The sequence below is a fragment of the Tribolium madens genome, unplaced genomic scaffold, assembly GCF_015345945.1.
Source record: "Tribolium madens isolate multiple individuals breed KSU strain unplaced genomic scaffold, Tmad_KSU_1.1 Scaffold_11;HRSCAF=98;Tcas5.2_LG3b, whole genome shotgun sequence".
NCBI classification, from domain to species: Eukaryota; Metazoa; Arthropoda; class Insecta; order Coleoptera; family Tenebrionidae; genus Tribolium; species Tribolium madens.
The window spans coordinates 4,265,438-4,283,731 of record NW_025400975.1 but is presented as its reverse complement, the minus strand read 5'-3'; the positions used below and the strand labels follow the sequence as shown (position 1 = coordinate 4,283,731).

Here is an 18,294-nt window from a genome sequence, read left to right as displayed (position 1 = left end):
CGCGGAGCGATTTAATTGAAAACGAAACGTCCCCCTGTCTGTCTGGACGGAATTATAGCGGAACGGCCACTGTTTGTAGACATAAATACTGGAAAAAATCCAGCAAATTCATCCCCTGTGAAATTTTAACTAGATGCAACTTTGCAGAAAGGTTAATTTGTATTAATGGATTTTTTTAAAGCGGAAATTATTTTATTGCAATTAAAAGAGACAAACAGTTTTGTGTTTTGAGCGTGAAATTAATTGCTTCTCCAAATATACACTACGTGAAAAATGTTCTCGATTGAAATATAGGTCTTTTTAAGTTAAAACAATACCAGAGGCAAAACGATACTACCGGAATTCGAAGAAACAGCGGAGTTTATAGATGAGTTAAATTGGTGGTGGGAAAGGGCGATCTGTGATTGGTGGAATAGGTGGGGATGGGGATAGTGGTTGCGTAAGTGGCTGAGGAGTTGAAGATCGTACTATTCATGATGATGTTTAGCCACTGCTTTATGGAAATACCTTTTGTGTTTTGGGTTTTGTTATGAGAAATCAATTTGAAAACCAAACAAATTCCGTATCCAATTTATTTTTGCATTTTCCTCCCTATAATTGTCTTTGTTAGGTAGAAGTAAAAATATCAATTAAAATTATTTGCACGGAAAGTGATAAAAAACGCACAAGCGGGAAAATTGTGCACGAGGTGTTAACCGAGTACAGTCAACCCCGCGAGTGCGTTAGACACTTTCTTGCAAGTTTTGTACACTATTTTTCCTACGACCATAAATAATTTTTTTCTTACGAACATATTTTTTTTTTCATAACGCTTCATTTTTTATAATGGATACAAAAATATGTTGAATAACGATTTATTTTTTATAATGGATACAAAAAACATACGTTGAATAAAAAAAAAACGAAACATTCGAGTGTGAATTGTGCGTTAGATTTCTAACACACAGCGCGAAAACAAATCACACAGGTTTTTGACCTCGATCGACATTGCCAATTTTCGCGTATATGTAATTGTGCGTTATGATCTAGTTTCGTATATGGTCGTAGGAAAGAAAAATTGTGCACAAAAAAAATAATCCTAATAAAGGACAACATTTTTAGTAATTTCTATAACGGCAAGTATTGACCTACTAAAATTGACCTTAATGCAGTAATCAATTTTTTTTACAGTTTTGTGTTTTGAGCCTGAAATTAATTACTCTTCTTAATATACACTATGCGAAAAATGTTAAGATTTGGGTCTTTTTGGGTTAAAACGATACTAGAGGCAAAACGATAACTACCGGAACTTGAAGAAACAGCGGAATTTATAGATGAGTTAAATTGGTGGTGGGAAAGGGCGACGTGTGATTGGTGGAATAAGTGAGAATGAAGATAGTGGTTGCGTGAGTGGCTGAGGAGTGGGAGATCGCACTATTCATGATGACGTTTAGCCACCGCTTTATGGGAATACCTTTTGTGTTTTGTAACTCGGGTTTCGTTATGAGAAATCAATTTGAAAAGCAAACAAATTCCGTATCCAATTTTTTTTGCATTTTCCTCCCCATGATTGTCTTTGTTAGGTGGAAGTAAAAATATCAATAAAAATAATTGGCATTAAATGTTAAAAAAATTTGTACACAAAAAAAATATCACGACCGACTAAAATTGACCCTAAAATGTAGCAATCAAATTTTTGATACGCTGTCCACGTTCCATAGTTCTTTCTTATAAAGAAATGTGAATATCGTATTAACTTAGAATGTCCAAATGTTGTCGAATTGGTAATTTAGTATTAATTCAGTTTTTTCCAAAGAGATCGATATTGCAATAATCACATTTACACGAGGGATAATTCATGTTTCGCTGCTCCGCAACTGGACCGTCAGTGATCATACACATTAACGCACCGTATCACAGACATATTACGTGTTATTGTACAGAGTGATTAAATTAGCAGTTTGTAGATTGGTCTTCAGTTTGATGCAATTGCAACAGTGTTGTCGAAAAGTGTTTTTTAAATCCTGGCAGCACGCAATGTTTCTCTCGAGTGTACATCAGCGACTCAATCTGTATTTACTTTCATAGCAAAAGAGCACTCTGTATGTATGAAATAATAAAACGGCAATCTGCAAATCCTCCGGACTCGAGTGGCAAATACAAAAGCCCTCTTAGTGCAGCGTAAAATTCTGTTTCAAATTACGCCGAGTACGACTCCCTCTCTTACCCTCTCCACTGCTAGGTATATATACATTTCGTGCTTTATGATGGTCTTGTATTAACCGCAAACTAAAATGTGTATATGAGGCAAATGCAGTTGGAGAGCACTTCTCGAACGAACCATTCGACAATTTTATGGAAGGTCCTCCAGACGTAGCGAAATTGTGTTTGGTTAATGTTTAATTATTTGGAGCGAAACAACGCTACGCTTGTAATTTGTAGTAAATTAGGTAAATTTAACTGAGAAACGAAACACCTGTACTTGCTCTGATGAAGACATTAGCGGTGTTTGGTAGAAAGAATGACGACCACCGCCTAAACCGCACATGATTGGGTAACACAGTTTGTTTAGGTTGAGTTTATTTAACTCGCGGGGGTAATATTTATCTGCGAGAATAAAATCGTAACTGCTTGAGTCACCAACTTTTAAGAAAATATTTACCCAAGGGCAATGAATAGCTAAACTTTTAATGTCTTTTCGATTTCCATTTAAATCATTTTTGTTCGTTCCATTTCTCGTAAAATTGCCTTCATAACATCATCTCAAACGCTTTCTGACACAAGTCCTTCCATTACTTCAACTTTTGTCTTCGCAACACTTAATGGACTGAAAGTGTTTCGCCGTGGCCGCCAGACGTATTGATAAATGTGTCAGCAGGTCTATTAGTAAGACAGCTTGGTTTCTTGCACTGCAAAGGTTACAACCCTGTCGCTTAATGTCGTCGGTCTGCGTCGCGACGCTGATTAATTGACGTCGCAAGGCTGGACCACCGACCGCGACCTTACTCCATCCGTCATCTTATCAAGTCATCGCGCAGCTGCGTCACAAGAAATTGAATGATGGCGTGTTAGACGAGAGAAGTGTTTACTGAGGGAATTCGATAAGTTTGTCGCAAGACAGGTGACGGAAATATATGATTAGAGCCGCCAAAAAGGCAAAATCCACAAAAATAAAACCCTGATTTTGACCATTTACGTACCTAAATTTTAATTGGTGAATAATAAAATGGAAATCACATTTAAAACCAATGAGTGTTAACCCGTACTTGATAATTTATTTATTTATTGAAGGAGAGAGATAATGGGCTTCAGAACATGAGCAACCAAAGCTTTACGGTTTCACCAAACATTGATCAAATATTTACCCAATCGAATATTTACCTCTGTACCGGAACGGACGGGCTTAATTATTTAGGCAGACTAGGCACTAAGGCTTCAACCCATCAATTAACATAAATCACGACTATCCACAAATTAGTCAGACGTTCTGTTTCTATTTTTGTGTGTTTTTTTGGCTAGTAATAAAGCACTAAGTAAATAATACTGATATGCTAAAATAATCTAAATGTTGAGTACGTATATAAACGCTAAGTACGAGTATTTAAATAAAATTTGTTATAAAAAAGTAAAACGAATTTTTATCTTTTAAGGCATTAAGCACTCAAAACCACTCATTGGACAATCCAATATCTACATACAGAGTGTCCCAGCGAGTTGAAAAAGTGTATTAGTGACTTTTAAATGGTAAAATTTAAAATTATATAACATTGATACATACTAATCTAGTCCATCGCCTAAAATTATTTTCAACTATACAGCGTGTCTCAAGAATAAGTTACAATACAAATTTATGTTTTTTTAAATGAAACACCATATGTTTCTTAGCGTTTTTGGATGTACATTTTTATGACAATGTTTTCAAACTAAACTTTTATTAGTCGATCTTGCTTAGTTTTAAATATAAGACGTTTTTTCTTGACGAAAACATGCACTTTTTAAAAACTTATTATACAAAAACTAAGACATCTAGAAATATTTTTTACTACCGCAAAGAAGAAGGTACAAGCTATCAGAATTAGTGTGTTGCATTTGCAAAGATAAAAAAATGAAGGCATTTGATAAAAGTTTAATAACTTAAAAAAATTAATGGAGCACCCTATTTATTGTGTTTGCATTAGAAAGATTATTAAATTGTCTTTCTAAAATTATTTACTTTTAGGTGTTTATAATCAATAACTAAAATGATATTAAACGTTAAACATTAAAAAAAATACTATTGTTTCAGTAGCCAAAAAGTGCACAGTTGCACAAGAGATGCATTAAATATCACTTAATAATCACATTTGTGTTAAACTGAATCCATTATTCTTTATTTTTACAATAAAATAATTTGAATTTCAGTATTTATAACGACTTTTACAATCTCTGGATAAATCAGCGGATAAGTGATCCGTGGTGGAATTACTATGATTGCCATAGTATCAACAATGCTAAATATTTTTTCATTCATCAATTTTAGACATTAAAAGTTTTTTTTTTAGATACACAATTTATCAATGTATTAGATGCAAAAATAAAAAATAAGGTGTTCCATTTAATTTTTTTAAGTTATTTTACTGTTAACAAACTTCTTAATTTATTAATCTTTACAAATGCAAAACACTAAAAAAATTGCTGCAGTTATGAATTCTGTACTTTCTTTTTTGCAGAAGTAAGAAAAAATTAGTTTTAGTTGTCTTAGTTTTTGTGTTAAAAATTTTTGAAAAGTGCATGTTTTTATCAAAAAAACGTCTTATTTCTAAAACTAAGCAAGATCGACTAATAAAAGTTTAGCGTAAAAACATTGTTTTAAAAGTCTACATCCAAAAATGCGAAGAAACATACGGTGTTTCATTTAAAAAGCACAAGTTTGTATCGTAACTTATTTTTGGGAAATGCTGTATGGTTGTATGGTTGAAAATAATTTTAGGTGATGCACTAGATTGGTATCTATCAATGTCCTATACATTTTTTTTTAATTTTACCATTTAAAGGTTACTAATGGACTTTTTCAACTCGCTGGAACACTCTGTATAATTCCTGCACAAGAATATAATTTATTATTGATAATTATCATTATCAAGTTTAGTGATATTTTAATACTAAACAACTATGTACAATAATTAGAATGTATACATTTTTTATATTGTTACTGCAATAAAAACACATCATTTTTTGAGTTAAAAAAGCTTGTTTTCGCCATTCCCAGCAATGACAACAATATTTTTTTAAATTTACTTTTGTTTAGTATTAGTTTTTTTATAATAAAACTTTATTTTCTTTACCAAGCGTTTAGTGTTTTTACTTAGCGTTTAGTTTGTTCCCTTTTTTTTCTAAGAAGAAAGTGAGAAATGAACCATTTATCAATTATATTTCGTAGAGGTAATCGAAAAATATAGCAAGATCCTAGTGGAAAATTATTAAAAGATTAATTCTGTAACAAAGAAATGGGATTGTAAGCCACTTCAATTGAGATATGTCAGCGCTGTAATACATTTAAGATAAAACACGAAAAATATGATACAAAAATGATTAATTCTAAGCTTTACTGCTGATACAGCAAATCAATAAAGTGCACCAGTGCCAACACATGCTTCAACACAATATAATCTTGTGATTTATTTACATAAAACAGAAAATAAGAATGTTAGATCAACGATAGACTTGCATATTGTATTATAAAATATTGTACCAAAGTCAGGTGAATATGATGCATGTTTGCATCAACAAGATGCTTCAGCACATATTTGTATATCATTTTGGTAAAACAGCTTACGTTCCAAAATTAAAAAAAGATAAATCCCTTCAACAAAACAGAAAATACCTCCAGGCTTGGATTCCAGTTATGACATTAATAAAAGTAAAATGAAGAACAAACAAACAGGTAGGTAATATTATTAATTTTAAATTTAAAATTGCAAATCCTGAGAAACGGAATTGTTTTCGTAATTATATTTAATAATTTTTTTGGAATTTTCCGCAAATTGCGCCAATAAAAGTAAATATGAAACTTTTCCCATTGACACTTTGTCTATGATATAAACTCGGGTTGTTTGCGAGTTTACTGTTCCTTTTACTCCGTTCCGGAATCAAGTTTACGTTTCGTTCTCTATAGCAATAACTCATTGTTTCATCGACGAAAGTGGTAAATTCCAAGAAACCACGAAACACACTCCTCGAATGAAAATGCATGAGTTGTCGAATGTCTGTTTTAATGACCGCGGCATAGTTTACGAGCGTTTTCACATAAAACTGCAGTATTACAATAACCATCATTGAAACATTCAGGTCAATTTTGTGTTTAATAAATGCAGCGTGATAAATAAAATTGCGTCCATTGCACACAACTCGCTTTGCATCCTGTTAATACATCACAGAGTATCGATGGATTCCGGTCGCTGGTTCCGCTCCGGGAGGATATAGCTTTGTGGAACAGGACCCAGAATCACGCCGTCATCTGCCACCAACTGCGACAGGAACCCCACTGAATTATTAACAGTGGCCATCGAGAAACGCAATCTCGGTAATAGACGAAGACGTTCTAATACCACAGACGCTAGATGACTTTGAAATCATTGTTCGTGAATTATTCATCTCTTTAGGAATAAGAAGCACGACGCGGCCACCACGGCGATAAACTGCCTCGCGAGATTTAGAGAGATGTACAATGGGAATACGGGATGGCCACATTTTTGAAACTTTATAACCGAACAAAGAAAATAGTGCAATCAGTCCTTCAATAAATCAAATTCTGAAATTTTTTATCAACTTTTGTAATTAGCAACTAGAGGCGAGGTTGTTTAAGATAATCCATTGCAAATAAATTGTGTGAGGCGCGACAGGTGTCCACAAAACACGTTTTTTGTCATAAATTTATGATTTCATTATAAATTAAAAAAAAGTAGAACGGTAATAAATAAACCGATGTGTGCTCTTCACTACTTATTTAGCCATCATTGAGACAAAATGCTAAAGATTGTAATATAATTAAAAACTTGATTAAACATCAATAAAGTTGTGTTTATAGGTTGTAGTGGCTGTAGTGTTGATTCAAAATCTTGACGCCCAAACCCCCAGCGGGCTCCAAATTGCTTGCAATGCCGCAGAAACCATACAAAGAGATATTTCACGCATGATGACGTATCTGACTTTAAACACAGAGAATTTTGGAAGATACATCTCAAATGTGACAAACTATATTAATTCAAATTTAGAGGTAAATAATAATTATTTGTCCACAAGAAAGGAAAGTGTATCTTTTTTTCCTTTAGTGTAAAACACATAGTTTTTCCTACGATCCAGCAGAGAAAACTTCAAAACTAATAATTTCTTTTCATATCCCAGATTTGCTTCAAACCTTTTTACGTACAATTTTTACTTCCCTGGAGGTGGAAAAACTTACTTTCTGTTAGGATCGTAGGAAAACACAATTACTCAACTTTAATATAGTTTTGTTTTTAAGAGGATGGTTGTGAACGCTTTCAGAATAGCTGGACGTTTATTTTTTCCCTTCCGTTCGCTAGCGACAAGATCAAAAAGAGAAATTCCTCAAGATGACAGTTTTGGAAACAGAGAGCAAAGAAGTACACTGCTTTTTCGTAAGAAACTAATTAATCAAGATTAGAAACTGCCCTTGTAGTGTACACAAAAAATTAGTGTATTTAAAATAAATGTCGGTCTACAATATCTTTTATTTTTATTATATCTGATCTCCCTTACTATAAAAATATCACCAATGAAACATACTTTCCTAATTACGTAATAACATAAATGAGTTTATTTAACTTTTCTAAATTTATGTGACAATTTCGTTTGTTACATTTATTTATTTAAATTTTATTTATTATTAATTTATGACATGAGTTGAATAATTTCACATGGATTACAGTCTGAAAAAAAATTGCTATTTGACAAGTTATTATCACTGGCAATTTTTTGTCACCTAATAACTAGAACTTGAAAATATAAAATATTTTATAACAAGCGACGAAAAACTTTTGTGGAAAAATTAAAATTAAAATACCTACATTTGATCACAAAAATGTTTCTCTTTTTTTACAAAATTACAAGAATTTGACAATTTACAAATAAAATTAAATACACTTAAAAAATACACTTCTTTAATAAATAGTAGATTACATACCAAGGTGAGAAGTGCTTCATTACCAAAGCAAAATAAGCCAAGGTACAATCAAGCAACAACGACCAACTTTTATATACTATTTTATTCACAATCAGTCTTCTCTTAAACAACAAAAAGTCAATAAAAAATTTTTCAAATTTGAAAAATATGACAGTTTAAGTTGGTAAGTGGCCATTTCCTAACCTACACTGTATTAAGTTAAAATGTTATAATTTTCCAATTTTTTACATGCAATGTAATTTATGTAAATAAAAATAACAACACTTAGACAAAACGTCTTAGCGATAAAAATTCATTTTGTGAGGTCAATTTTGAAAAATAATTACTTGGAATTGTGATAAATTTCTGTCAATTTGCAAAAGATAAGTTCAGAGCTATAAATTTGTTACGTTACGATAAGTTACAAAGCATTTATGCTTAAAACCTAAAGAGTTTAGTTGGTTCAAGTTGGTATTTTCGGTAAGGTGGTAATACCATGTCAAAATTCGTTAAGTTAATTGTTTTATTATTTAAACAAATTTATATTAAATTCTTGTAGATATTAATTCTATTGGTAGTGTCATTTCACATAATAACAGCACAAAACAGAACACAACAAGCAACAATAAACACCATTGAAAATGTAATAAGAAACATTGTAAATACATTAACAAACTGGTCACAAGGTGCTCAAAGATTAGGATCTAGTTTTACATCAGCAATAAACTTTCTTCAAAACATGGCACAGGTACACAAAGTAATGCTTTCAAAATAATAAAACAACATTGTAAAATCGTAGCAAATCCTTCAACGTATTGAACCTTTGATCGGAAGATTTATTAATCCCACGAGCAGTGCCAGACCACCAATCGCAAGAAGAAGCTTACAGAAGAGAAATGTGCAAGAGGTGGATTTCAGAAACCACTTTTTCCACCGGAACTTTTAGAAAAAAATTGCTACAAGTCTAAACTGCCATCAAATCGTGAGATTTCTGAGATGTTTCATGTAACAAAAACTGTATAATTTTATGAAAAATACACGTGTGTCAATTGTCAATTGAAATATAAACCTATTATCGAATAAAAAAAACTGCACTGTTTTGTCATAAGAGAAGCGGAAAAGCGAGAGAAAAACGTCACTGACAATTATTTGTCAACTATGTGTGAAAAACTGTCCAGAGCGTATTTATTGAAGAGTGCATTTGGTTCATTAGTGGCGCTTTTGCAATTAAACTGGATAAACAACTACAGAGGGAGGAAAATGTGAATAAGTAAGTTTTTTTCTTTTACAGGTACTTGATGGAAGTAGTACAACTTTATTCTACACATGGTTATTACTATGATAATAGTATCATAAGATTTATTTTTCTTACTCGATATAGTAATGGTCAGTCACAAACTTTTTTTTCTCAAAATTCTTTTATATGGGGTTCTTGAGTCGGATAGTGTGCAGAAAACTGCATTCTAGATGCAATGCGTCAATGGAGGGTCTCGACACTGCTCGCGGCGGCAAGCCGACACACGCAATTTGTTAAAAACACCAATAGTACATAAAAAATGCAATAATTACACTTTACACATTTCACTTTACTAATTTTAAATAATTTACGACCGTTTGTTATCGAATTTTCATTGTTTTATGACAAATTTACAGGAAATCAGAACATTTCTTTAATAGTACAGTGCAGCTTTTAAAAAGTCTTCTTCTCAGTTAGATTAGGATTTCCAATAATCATCTAGCAGTCGTTTTTTGCTTGAAGCATAACATTTCATTCGTTCATATCCACGGTGGACCAAATAAATCAGCGATCCGGTTTTCCCCCTGGAAAGCGTTCAACACCGCAACGACCCAATGTAAAATCCAGCGCGATTTATTACAGCAACACCACGCCAACATAAATCATTTCGAGATATCGCCACAATGATAGGACCGCGCAGCCTTTTAAATTCGCCTCAACTAGCCCTCCTCTGCCCCCAGGAAGCCTCTAACATATCGCCGGTGTCTAGATATCGATAAATGGTGCGAAAAATACCATAAACTAAGACGTCTGAGTCGTGTATCGGTTGCGATTCCGGTAAGAAATCAAACGGCTGTCACAACTTTGGTTCCTTTGAGTAACACACGGCCTCTGAAGAACTTAAGTGCCAGACTTACGAATTTATTGAAGATATTCCACAATAACCGGTCGTTTGACCTCACTGAAATGGATGTCAATTCCCACAGCACCGACGCGGACATTTACATGAAGATTTTTTTTTAAACTTCGATTTTTCAGTGCTGTTCGGTGATGTGTGGCATTATTTTTTCAGTTGTAAACGAGATATATTAACAACGCGCAACGCTTATGATAAACTGCGAAACATTTTATAACACACAAACTTGACGGTTGAAAAAATCACTGAAATTACTTGTATTAATTCTTGAAATTTTCCTACATTTTTTCGGAAGTAAACAATCATAAATTTGAAACTGTCTAGCTTAAAATGTAAAAACAAGTTAATTCCTGAACTGTAAATTACGCTGAAAAGTCTCACACATCTAAACAATTAACTAAATTAAAAAATTAAAGCGTACATCTGCACTTACCTAATGTCATTAGTTTAACGATTTGAATAACGTCGCAGTTTTCCACCACTTCAAGATATGTTATTTCGCATTTGTAAGTCGCTTCGTCGTCTACTTTCACCGGAGATATTTGTAAAAATGTTTCATTTTTAGCTTCGTTATAAGTCATGTTCATTCTGAAACAAAAGAAAATTACAATTAGATAAACCAAGAGGGTTTTCAAATAAACAAAACAAAAGAAATGTAACTTGTTTATTAAACAGATAACATGTTCTGTTTCTTTCAAGTTTTTAAAATGATATAATGAGTGATAAACAATTTACATTTCGGTCAATTTATCGCAAAGAAACTTTTGTCTTTATCGTAAAAGATTGTGCTTCTCACGTCCTGAACGCTCCTCTGGCATTACAATCCCCCAATGTCCTACTTTAGCAAACTTGAGTATTTTTATTCAATTATATAAAAATTTTCCTTTGTAAAAGGAGGATTCCAAATCCGACAACTTTTAATCCCCTAAGCTTTCCCAAATTTTGTCTTAAGCTGTGTGTAAAATTATTTGTCTAGTTTCTAAAGCCTCATTCTAAATCATTGAAACGTAAAAAATAACATTTCCTTCTAGGTATTGTTTATTCCCTAGATACGACTAGAAATTAATATACCACAAAACTTTTTTTTCTCAAAATTCTTTTATATTGAGTCTTAAACAACACTTTACAACTCACCGGTTAGTGTGCAAAAAATTGCATTTTAGATACGTTACGGGAAGCCGCCACACACAATTTGTTAAAAACACCAATGCCACATCAAAAAATGCAAGAATAACACTTTACACATTTTGCTTTACTACTTTAAAATAATTCACGGCCGTTTGTTAAAAAAATTTCATCGTTTTAGTTGATTTTTATTTCATGACAAATTTGCAGGACAATTAATATCAAATTAAAAAATTAAATTCAAAAAAAATTTATAAATGTACCTATAAGAAAAATATCATTCTTTGATTCTAGATTACAATTTGCAATAAAATAATAGTTACGTGTTCCGACCATATATAACCGAATTGCTGTACTCCGGTTATGATTGAATTGAAATGTAATAGTTATTTACTGTTGTGAGCGTGGTTATCCACATTTCACCCCACACTCCTCATCCAACAATTTCATTAATACAAAATAGTGCTAGATATTATAAACATAATGGATTTTCACAAACTGACCGTGTGCTATAGATGATAATTTATTACTCTGATTTATATTTAGTTCCGTTAACTGGCTTCCACCGTCGTCAATATTTTCCCATTGTGTCAAATGGTTGTGGAAAAATAACGCCGAAATTTATCCGTGAAATATAATCCGTGCGAAATAATAACAATAATAAATAATAAACCTCCTGACGGCCTTAACTAAGGACGCATTACTGCGATTAATTTTAATCAACCCAAAACTGGATCGATTCCATTTTAATTCCCTTGGCGCCGGTGCTATTTTTTATTTATAATTTTTTAAATAAAACAATAACCCTTTAGCATTTAATAGCTCAATTTACGTACAATACACACAACAAAAAATTATTTCAAAGTATTTTTTTCTATTAAGGTATACACAATTTTAGTTATGTTAGTGTTCATATCCAAATTTGTTCACTTTTATTACACCGTAATTTTTATCGAGTATAACACTCAAATAATTCTTAGAAGAGAAATAAAACAAGTATTTCATTTAAAAAATAAAAAAGTTGTGTTTATTTCCATTAGTTGAAGAAGTGTTGATGAAATCGAGATAATTCAAAATGTCTTGTTAGTTTAGTGTTTACTCGAGTTGTTTTTCTACATCCATCTAATTCAGTTTTAATTTAACTTGATAGGAGTGTATGTAAAACAAACAAAAAATACTGAAACAAAATGATTATGCAAGAGCACAACCAACTGCAATAGGAATTAATTTAAAAATGTATTATATTTTTAAGTTAAATAAATTTACATTAGTGAGTACAAGAAATTTATCTTAGAGAGTGCAAATCAAGTTTGTTAAATATATTTTGACTCATTTGTTTGTTTAACATTGCACAAATCATATCGATTCGCAGATAATATTCATGTTAAAATACCAAATTCACCTGAAATTATGTCAAGTGATTTAACATACATTTGCATCGAGCAATTTCCTGAAGTTAAAAGTCCTTTGTAACAATATCTGGCATTTGTCGGAAATATTCCGGAAACCACTCAAATTAATTTAAATTTCTGTTCAAAGTCTACAGTTTGACACTTTAGTTGTGCCTTGAAACTATGACTTTGTATTGGCGCAACTGTCTCGAACATGAAGCGGCTTAATTTACTATTCGCTTTTGAAATCTACTATAATATCAACGATGTCAGTTAAATTAACTTTATTAGAGGAAACTGATTGGGTCCGTTGCGGAATTTATCAAGCTGACACGTTTTAGCGACTGGATATTATTACACCTGCCGTCAAAGTGCGGTCAATCCACTTTGACAGTTGATGCCGACATAACACAAAATCCTTTTAGTAATTCGAACACACACTACACCAATGTAAAGACTTGCTAATCCAATGTAAACATTTTCCTAAGCGCCAAAACACTTTTCTGGAAGAAACTGGTAAAAATCTCGTTTTTGATTACTTTTCTAATCCGAAAATTTCCGTGTACAAGTAATCATGAACACTCCGTTGAACAATATTGGCTAGTTAACAGCAATTCCTGTGTGACAAAGCCAAGTCCCGATTAAATTCCGTATTGTAGCGTGTACAAAGCGCAGCGCTAACATACCCACCTATAACTAGAGTCAAAGTTAATTTCCCCGCGAAAACAGCCGCTAGAGATTGATCGGAAAATGAACCACCTAACGATGTTACTTTTTCCCGGTTCAATAAAGTTTATCGGTGGCGGTGGTGCCAGAATTACCCGTGTTTTTGTTCTTACTCGGCTGTTGAAGAGCTCCTTTGTTATACAAATTGATTATCCCAACTAACAGCAAACTTGAGCACTTTCAAATAAGATTTTCTCAACTAAAAATATCTGGACGGTACAATGGGAGTAATCAGTGTTGTTATTCTATTTGATTTTGCAGATAGCAGACGTGATTTCGGTCTAAAGAATCACTCCAATTAGATGAGGGTTCCGGTATACAAAAGCAATATTTTCAATTTCGTTCAACTTGTTTATATGAAATTTATAGTACTGATTGTTAAAACTTAACTAAGATAGTTGCTAATGACCGTAATTTATACTTGTTAGCTCCTGGAAACAATAGACTCGTCTTCAATTATTCAATTATATAATTTCAACAGTTGTTAGGTTTCGATTTATTTGCTCGTAGTGCTGACAAAGGGTTCTTACCCCTCATTACTAAAACGAATGCCATAAATGCCTGTATATTTTTCCATTATCAGTTTTTATCGTTGCCACAAAAATAGATTCATCACTGAGACTGAGACACATACAAATAAATCCCTTTTTTAGCTTTGTACTCCATTACATGTGACACCTCCAGCGGACTGTACTATCTCTTTTTTCTCCTCTTTTTAAATGTATCTTCGTGTACGGTTAACGACGGTCGCCAGCGGCGCACGTGTCCAAGCATACATTCCGTTGTGTTTACGATTCGGAAGCGAAACTGTATCAAGGGGCCTCAATTTCGATTTATTGCAGCAAACTTTCGGTTTCCAATAACCGTAAATTGTTCCATAAAATCCACATGCGGACAATGGCATAAAAAATGTCTGCTTTTAACAACAGCTTCGTTAATGGATCGTCAGAATATCAGATTGAGAGTCTGATGACCGAGACAACAAATCGTATAAAAACATAAAAAGAGAAATAAGAGATGGCGTATTACAGTGTTCAAACAGATATGCAAAAGCAAATAATAAATATATATAAAAAAATATAAAGATTTAGACAGAAAGTACTTACTGTATTTGTCGCAAATAATTTATATGGTGGGGCAATGTCGGAGTATTTGTCATTTGGTTAGTTTGAATTCTTAAAAAACTCTTGCATTCAAGAAATATTATATACTATTTATTATATCATGTATTTTTGCTGACAATTTAGCCAAGTTAATTAATAGAGCTAAATTACAATTTGTTAATCATATGTAACAAGTATACAGAGTGTTCCGTTTTTATTGTTACAAATTTAAACAGGTGATAGGACATTCAATTCTAAGACAAAAGTTTCCTATAAACATGCATCGAAAAATGCTTGGTAAGGGAGCTACACCCCCTGTAAGGGGGCTAAAATGTTTTTGCTAATATTTCAGAAACCATTTAAAATAAAATTACAAAATTTGATACAGATGATAATCTTTATACACCTAAACGAATTCAAACATCAAATGTCGAAATTTTTAATCAGGGGCGTACGAAACTGGGGGAGCTTAAGGTAAAAAAATACCCTATTTATTTTGGCTTTAGTTTCTCGATACTTTCAGCAACAAAATATTAAGTTCGATAGTTTATCACAGAAAAGTCTCTCTTGTGTCGATACGACTGATTGTTTTTGAATAAAATTAATTTAAAATTTATGCTACACACCAATACAACATTCAAATAAATCAGAATTTACAGAATAATAAAAGCAAGAAATTCATATTTTTTAATCAACCTCAACTAATTAATATTACATTACAGTAACAATAATAACATTAATTAAATGAATTTGCCTAAATCTAAAGGAGCTCTTCAAAGTGACCACCATTTTGGTCAATGCATAACTAAAGAAAGTAAAGCCAAAATAGGTAGGGTATTTTTTTACCCTAAACCCCACCAGTTTCGGACGCCCCTGATTAGAAATTTCGACATTTGATGTTTGAATTCGTTTAGGTGTATAAAGATTATCATCTGTACCAAATTTTGTAATTTTATCTTAAATGGTTTCTGAAATATTAGAAAAAACCTATTACCCCCTTTCAAGGAGTGTAGCTCCCTTACCAAGCATTTTTCGATACATTTTTATAGGAAATTTTTGCCTTAGAATTGAATATCTTATCATCTGTTTAAATTTGTAACAATAAAAACGGAACACCCTGTACTATATTATTTTATTTTTATGTAAGGGTATATTTAGGATTTTCTAAAAGCATCATTTCTTTTTTATTATATTTTATTTTAGTTTTTTTATTACTGTTTATTTTCTGCTTTACTCTGTATTATTTGATTATTTTCAATTTTTTTTCTATACAATTAATTGTATTAATTTTGTTTGTGTTGTCCTGTAATTGGAGAAATCTGTTGGGCAATAAAGATATTATTATTATTATTATTACTATTATTAAAATCAAATAATAAATACCTAAAAAAATTATACCAGTTTTAGATAGCAAAAACTTAATGTATTTTGACGCAAATAATTCGTATGGAAGGGCAATGGCAGAGTATTTGCTATTGAGTTCTTAGAAAATTTTTGCATTCAAAAAATATTATATACGTCACATTAATTACATATTTAAGTGTGATTTCCCATTACGTACATGATATTGCAATACATTTTTTTTTCATAAAAATTCAAGTTTTTTATTGAAAACCCACCTCACATGTCTTGTCTATTTCAGACACGGTTCAGTTGAGCGCAAGCATTATCATCGTTTGCGTAAACGGGTTTGGTACTTGCGGGACATGTATGTTGTCATTCACGCTCGGAAAAATATGTTCCGCGGGTTTATTTCGTCGTAAAAGTTTTCCGAGCACATGCAGATGATATGATAGAGTTTTAAAATTTTTAAATTTTTATTTTGCGGCTGAAAAAATAACAACAGTTGAGTGCGAATTGTGTGACGTTTTAGAGTTTCAAATTCTCCCGGCGCCTCCACCAAAACTGTTCCTTTGTGCAGTCAGACTTTTCATCGCATGTCACTTGCAGAAGCCACGAAAGACGAATTCTTCCTTTTAATCAAGGTTTTTCTCCGACCGCACCGTCGCAATGTTTATTAAAGATCGGCAACTTAATAGTGCGCTTTCAAGAAATGAAATTCTGTCATTTATCATCAGTTCGAATTGCCGCCGTAGCGAACAACCGTTAATCATTCTTTTCAATTCGTTCTCCCACAAGTGAACATTGAAATATTGACTCGAACTGTTCCTATAAGTTCTCTCGATTTTGATATGATTTCCTTTTGTTGCTCGCTTCTTCTTTCGACACAACAAATAAATAAAATAGATATTTATCACGCTTTACGCTTATAACCGACCGACAGTCTATTGCGTTAAATTTAAACACTTATACCGTTTTTTATTGTGCTACTGTCGCAGCAAATTGCCAATAAATTCATTACGAGATAAAACAGCTGTCCGGAATAAAATACTAGACAACCGACAATGTTAACTCTTTCTAAACAAACAAAACAAAACGGTAGACAATCATTTCCAATAACTCTCAGCTCATTACATACTGATAATCGAATCAAATAAATCACGTATAACCAAACTTCATCACCAACAAAATATGCATAGGCTTTCAAAATTTAATCTCGAGTACAAAATTATCTCGCTAGTTTTAATTGGAAATTATATTGTGATTAATAATTGTAAACGCACAATCAAAAAAATGCAAAAAACGCGATTTTCTTCACGCGGTGTTATGTTTGGCTTTGGTATGTTTGATGAAAACTCAATTTTCTGAATTCTCTTATCTAAATAATTTTTGAAATATGAAAACACAAAAACGGATTAGAAAATAAATTAGAGAAATAAACATTTGTTCTGGAAGCCAGGATTCGCTGTATTTGTGCAGAGATATCCAATATTTAAAATTGAGTGTTCTCTTGGTTCCCCAAAGACATATTTTTACAATTCGGCGACAAAACCTCGCCAGTACGTAGGAGGCAATATTCCCACCTATATTGGATCAATGTAGTCCCGGATTGAACTCCCGAACAACTTTTTTCCCCCTTAGTTTGACTCCAGGTGCTCCCTTGACGGTATATGTTAGCTCCAACATTCAGCACAAAATGTGCTGATCTCCAATCCTCGGTACACAAAATAATTGAGTTCTTTTATCTAATAAGAAGTTTCACGATTTGAAATTAGTCTCGTTTAACCCTTGAAGAGCGAAAGAATCAGTTAAGGGCTCTCGTCGTTAAATTTTTAATATCCGCTTCCTTTCTAAAGTCTCCATTCGAATGCAACAGACCAAAAAGAGCGATTTCAAATATTATCTCCTATATAAAATTTCCAGATGCCGTCGAACAGAGAAGGAGCCACAGTATACGTCATATAAATGTTCGGTGTCCGTAGACTGCTGTTAAATTTTATGTCCAAAGTTAGAAGTGAGAGCGTTATTTTTCCCCGTTGAAACTTATTTTCTTCTCGGATGGAGTTGTTCCGCTACGTTTACATTTACGGCATGTTTTAAACACAATTAAATAATTGAATCAAAACGACTACGATTTATTATTTCATCAACACGTCCTCGTCGCAGTGACAGAACGTCGAGAACTGGAATGTGTAAAGAGACAAACCGACACGGCTCGCGCTTGAGAGCAGGTCAGAGGGTCGTTTATACTTGAAATTTATTGCCTCAATGTTTCAATCCGCAAAAATACTAGTTTATTTAGCCCAAAAATAGAG

The 18,294-nt window shown here is 32.5% G+C and overlaps 2 protein-coding genes and 1 long non-coding RNA gene across 8 annotated transcripts in view; 2 read left to right on the top strand and 1 right to left on the bottom strand.

The window, feature by feature from the left end:
* LOC123016327 overlaps positions 1–18,294 on the bottom strand; it is a 193,403-nt gene that overhangs the window by 59,878 nt on the left and 115,231 nt on the right. For all 5 annotated transcript variants that reach the window (XR_006413436.1, XR_006413433.1, XR_006413437.1 and 2 more), the window contains exon 3: positions 10,727–10,881. Coding sequence is in view for 1 of the 5 variants with exons in the window: in XM_044416666.1 (XP_044272601.1) it covers positions 10,727–10,881 (155 nt within the window). In the remaining 4 variants the exon portion in view is untranslated. The remainder of the gene's footprint in view (positions 1–10,726; positions 10,882–18,294) is intronic.
* Positions 6,882–7,704, top strand: LOC123016343. 2 transcript variants are annotated; one of them, XM_044416699.1, is made up of 3 exons: positions 6,882–6,996; positions 7,046–7,234; positions 7,504–7,704. In XM_044416699.1, the coding sequence occupies exons 1-3, from the start codon at positions 6,985–6,987 to the stop codon at positions 7,573–7,575; spliced, it is 273 nt and encodes a 90-aa protein (XP_044272634.1). In that variant the 5' UTR covers positions 6,882–6,984; the 3' UTR covers positions 7,576–7,704. The 2 variants fall into 2 exon arrangements, with proteins under 2 accessions (XP_044272634.1, XP_044272625.1); XM_044416690.1 differs by having other exon boundaries at positions 7,481–7,704.
* LOC123016357 lies at positions 8,578–9,196 on the top strand. The gene is made up of 3 exons (XR_006413438.1): positions 8,578–8,648; positions 8,700–8,888; positions 8,940–9,196. It is a non-coding gene; the product is annotated as an uncharacterized LOC123016357 (long non-coding RNA).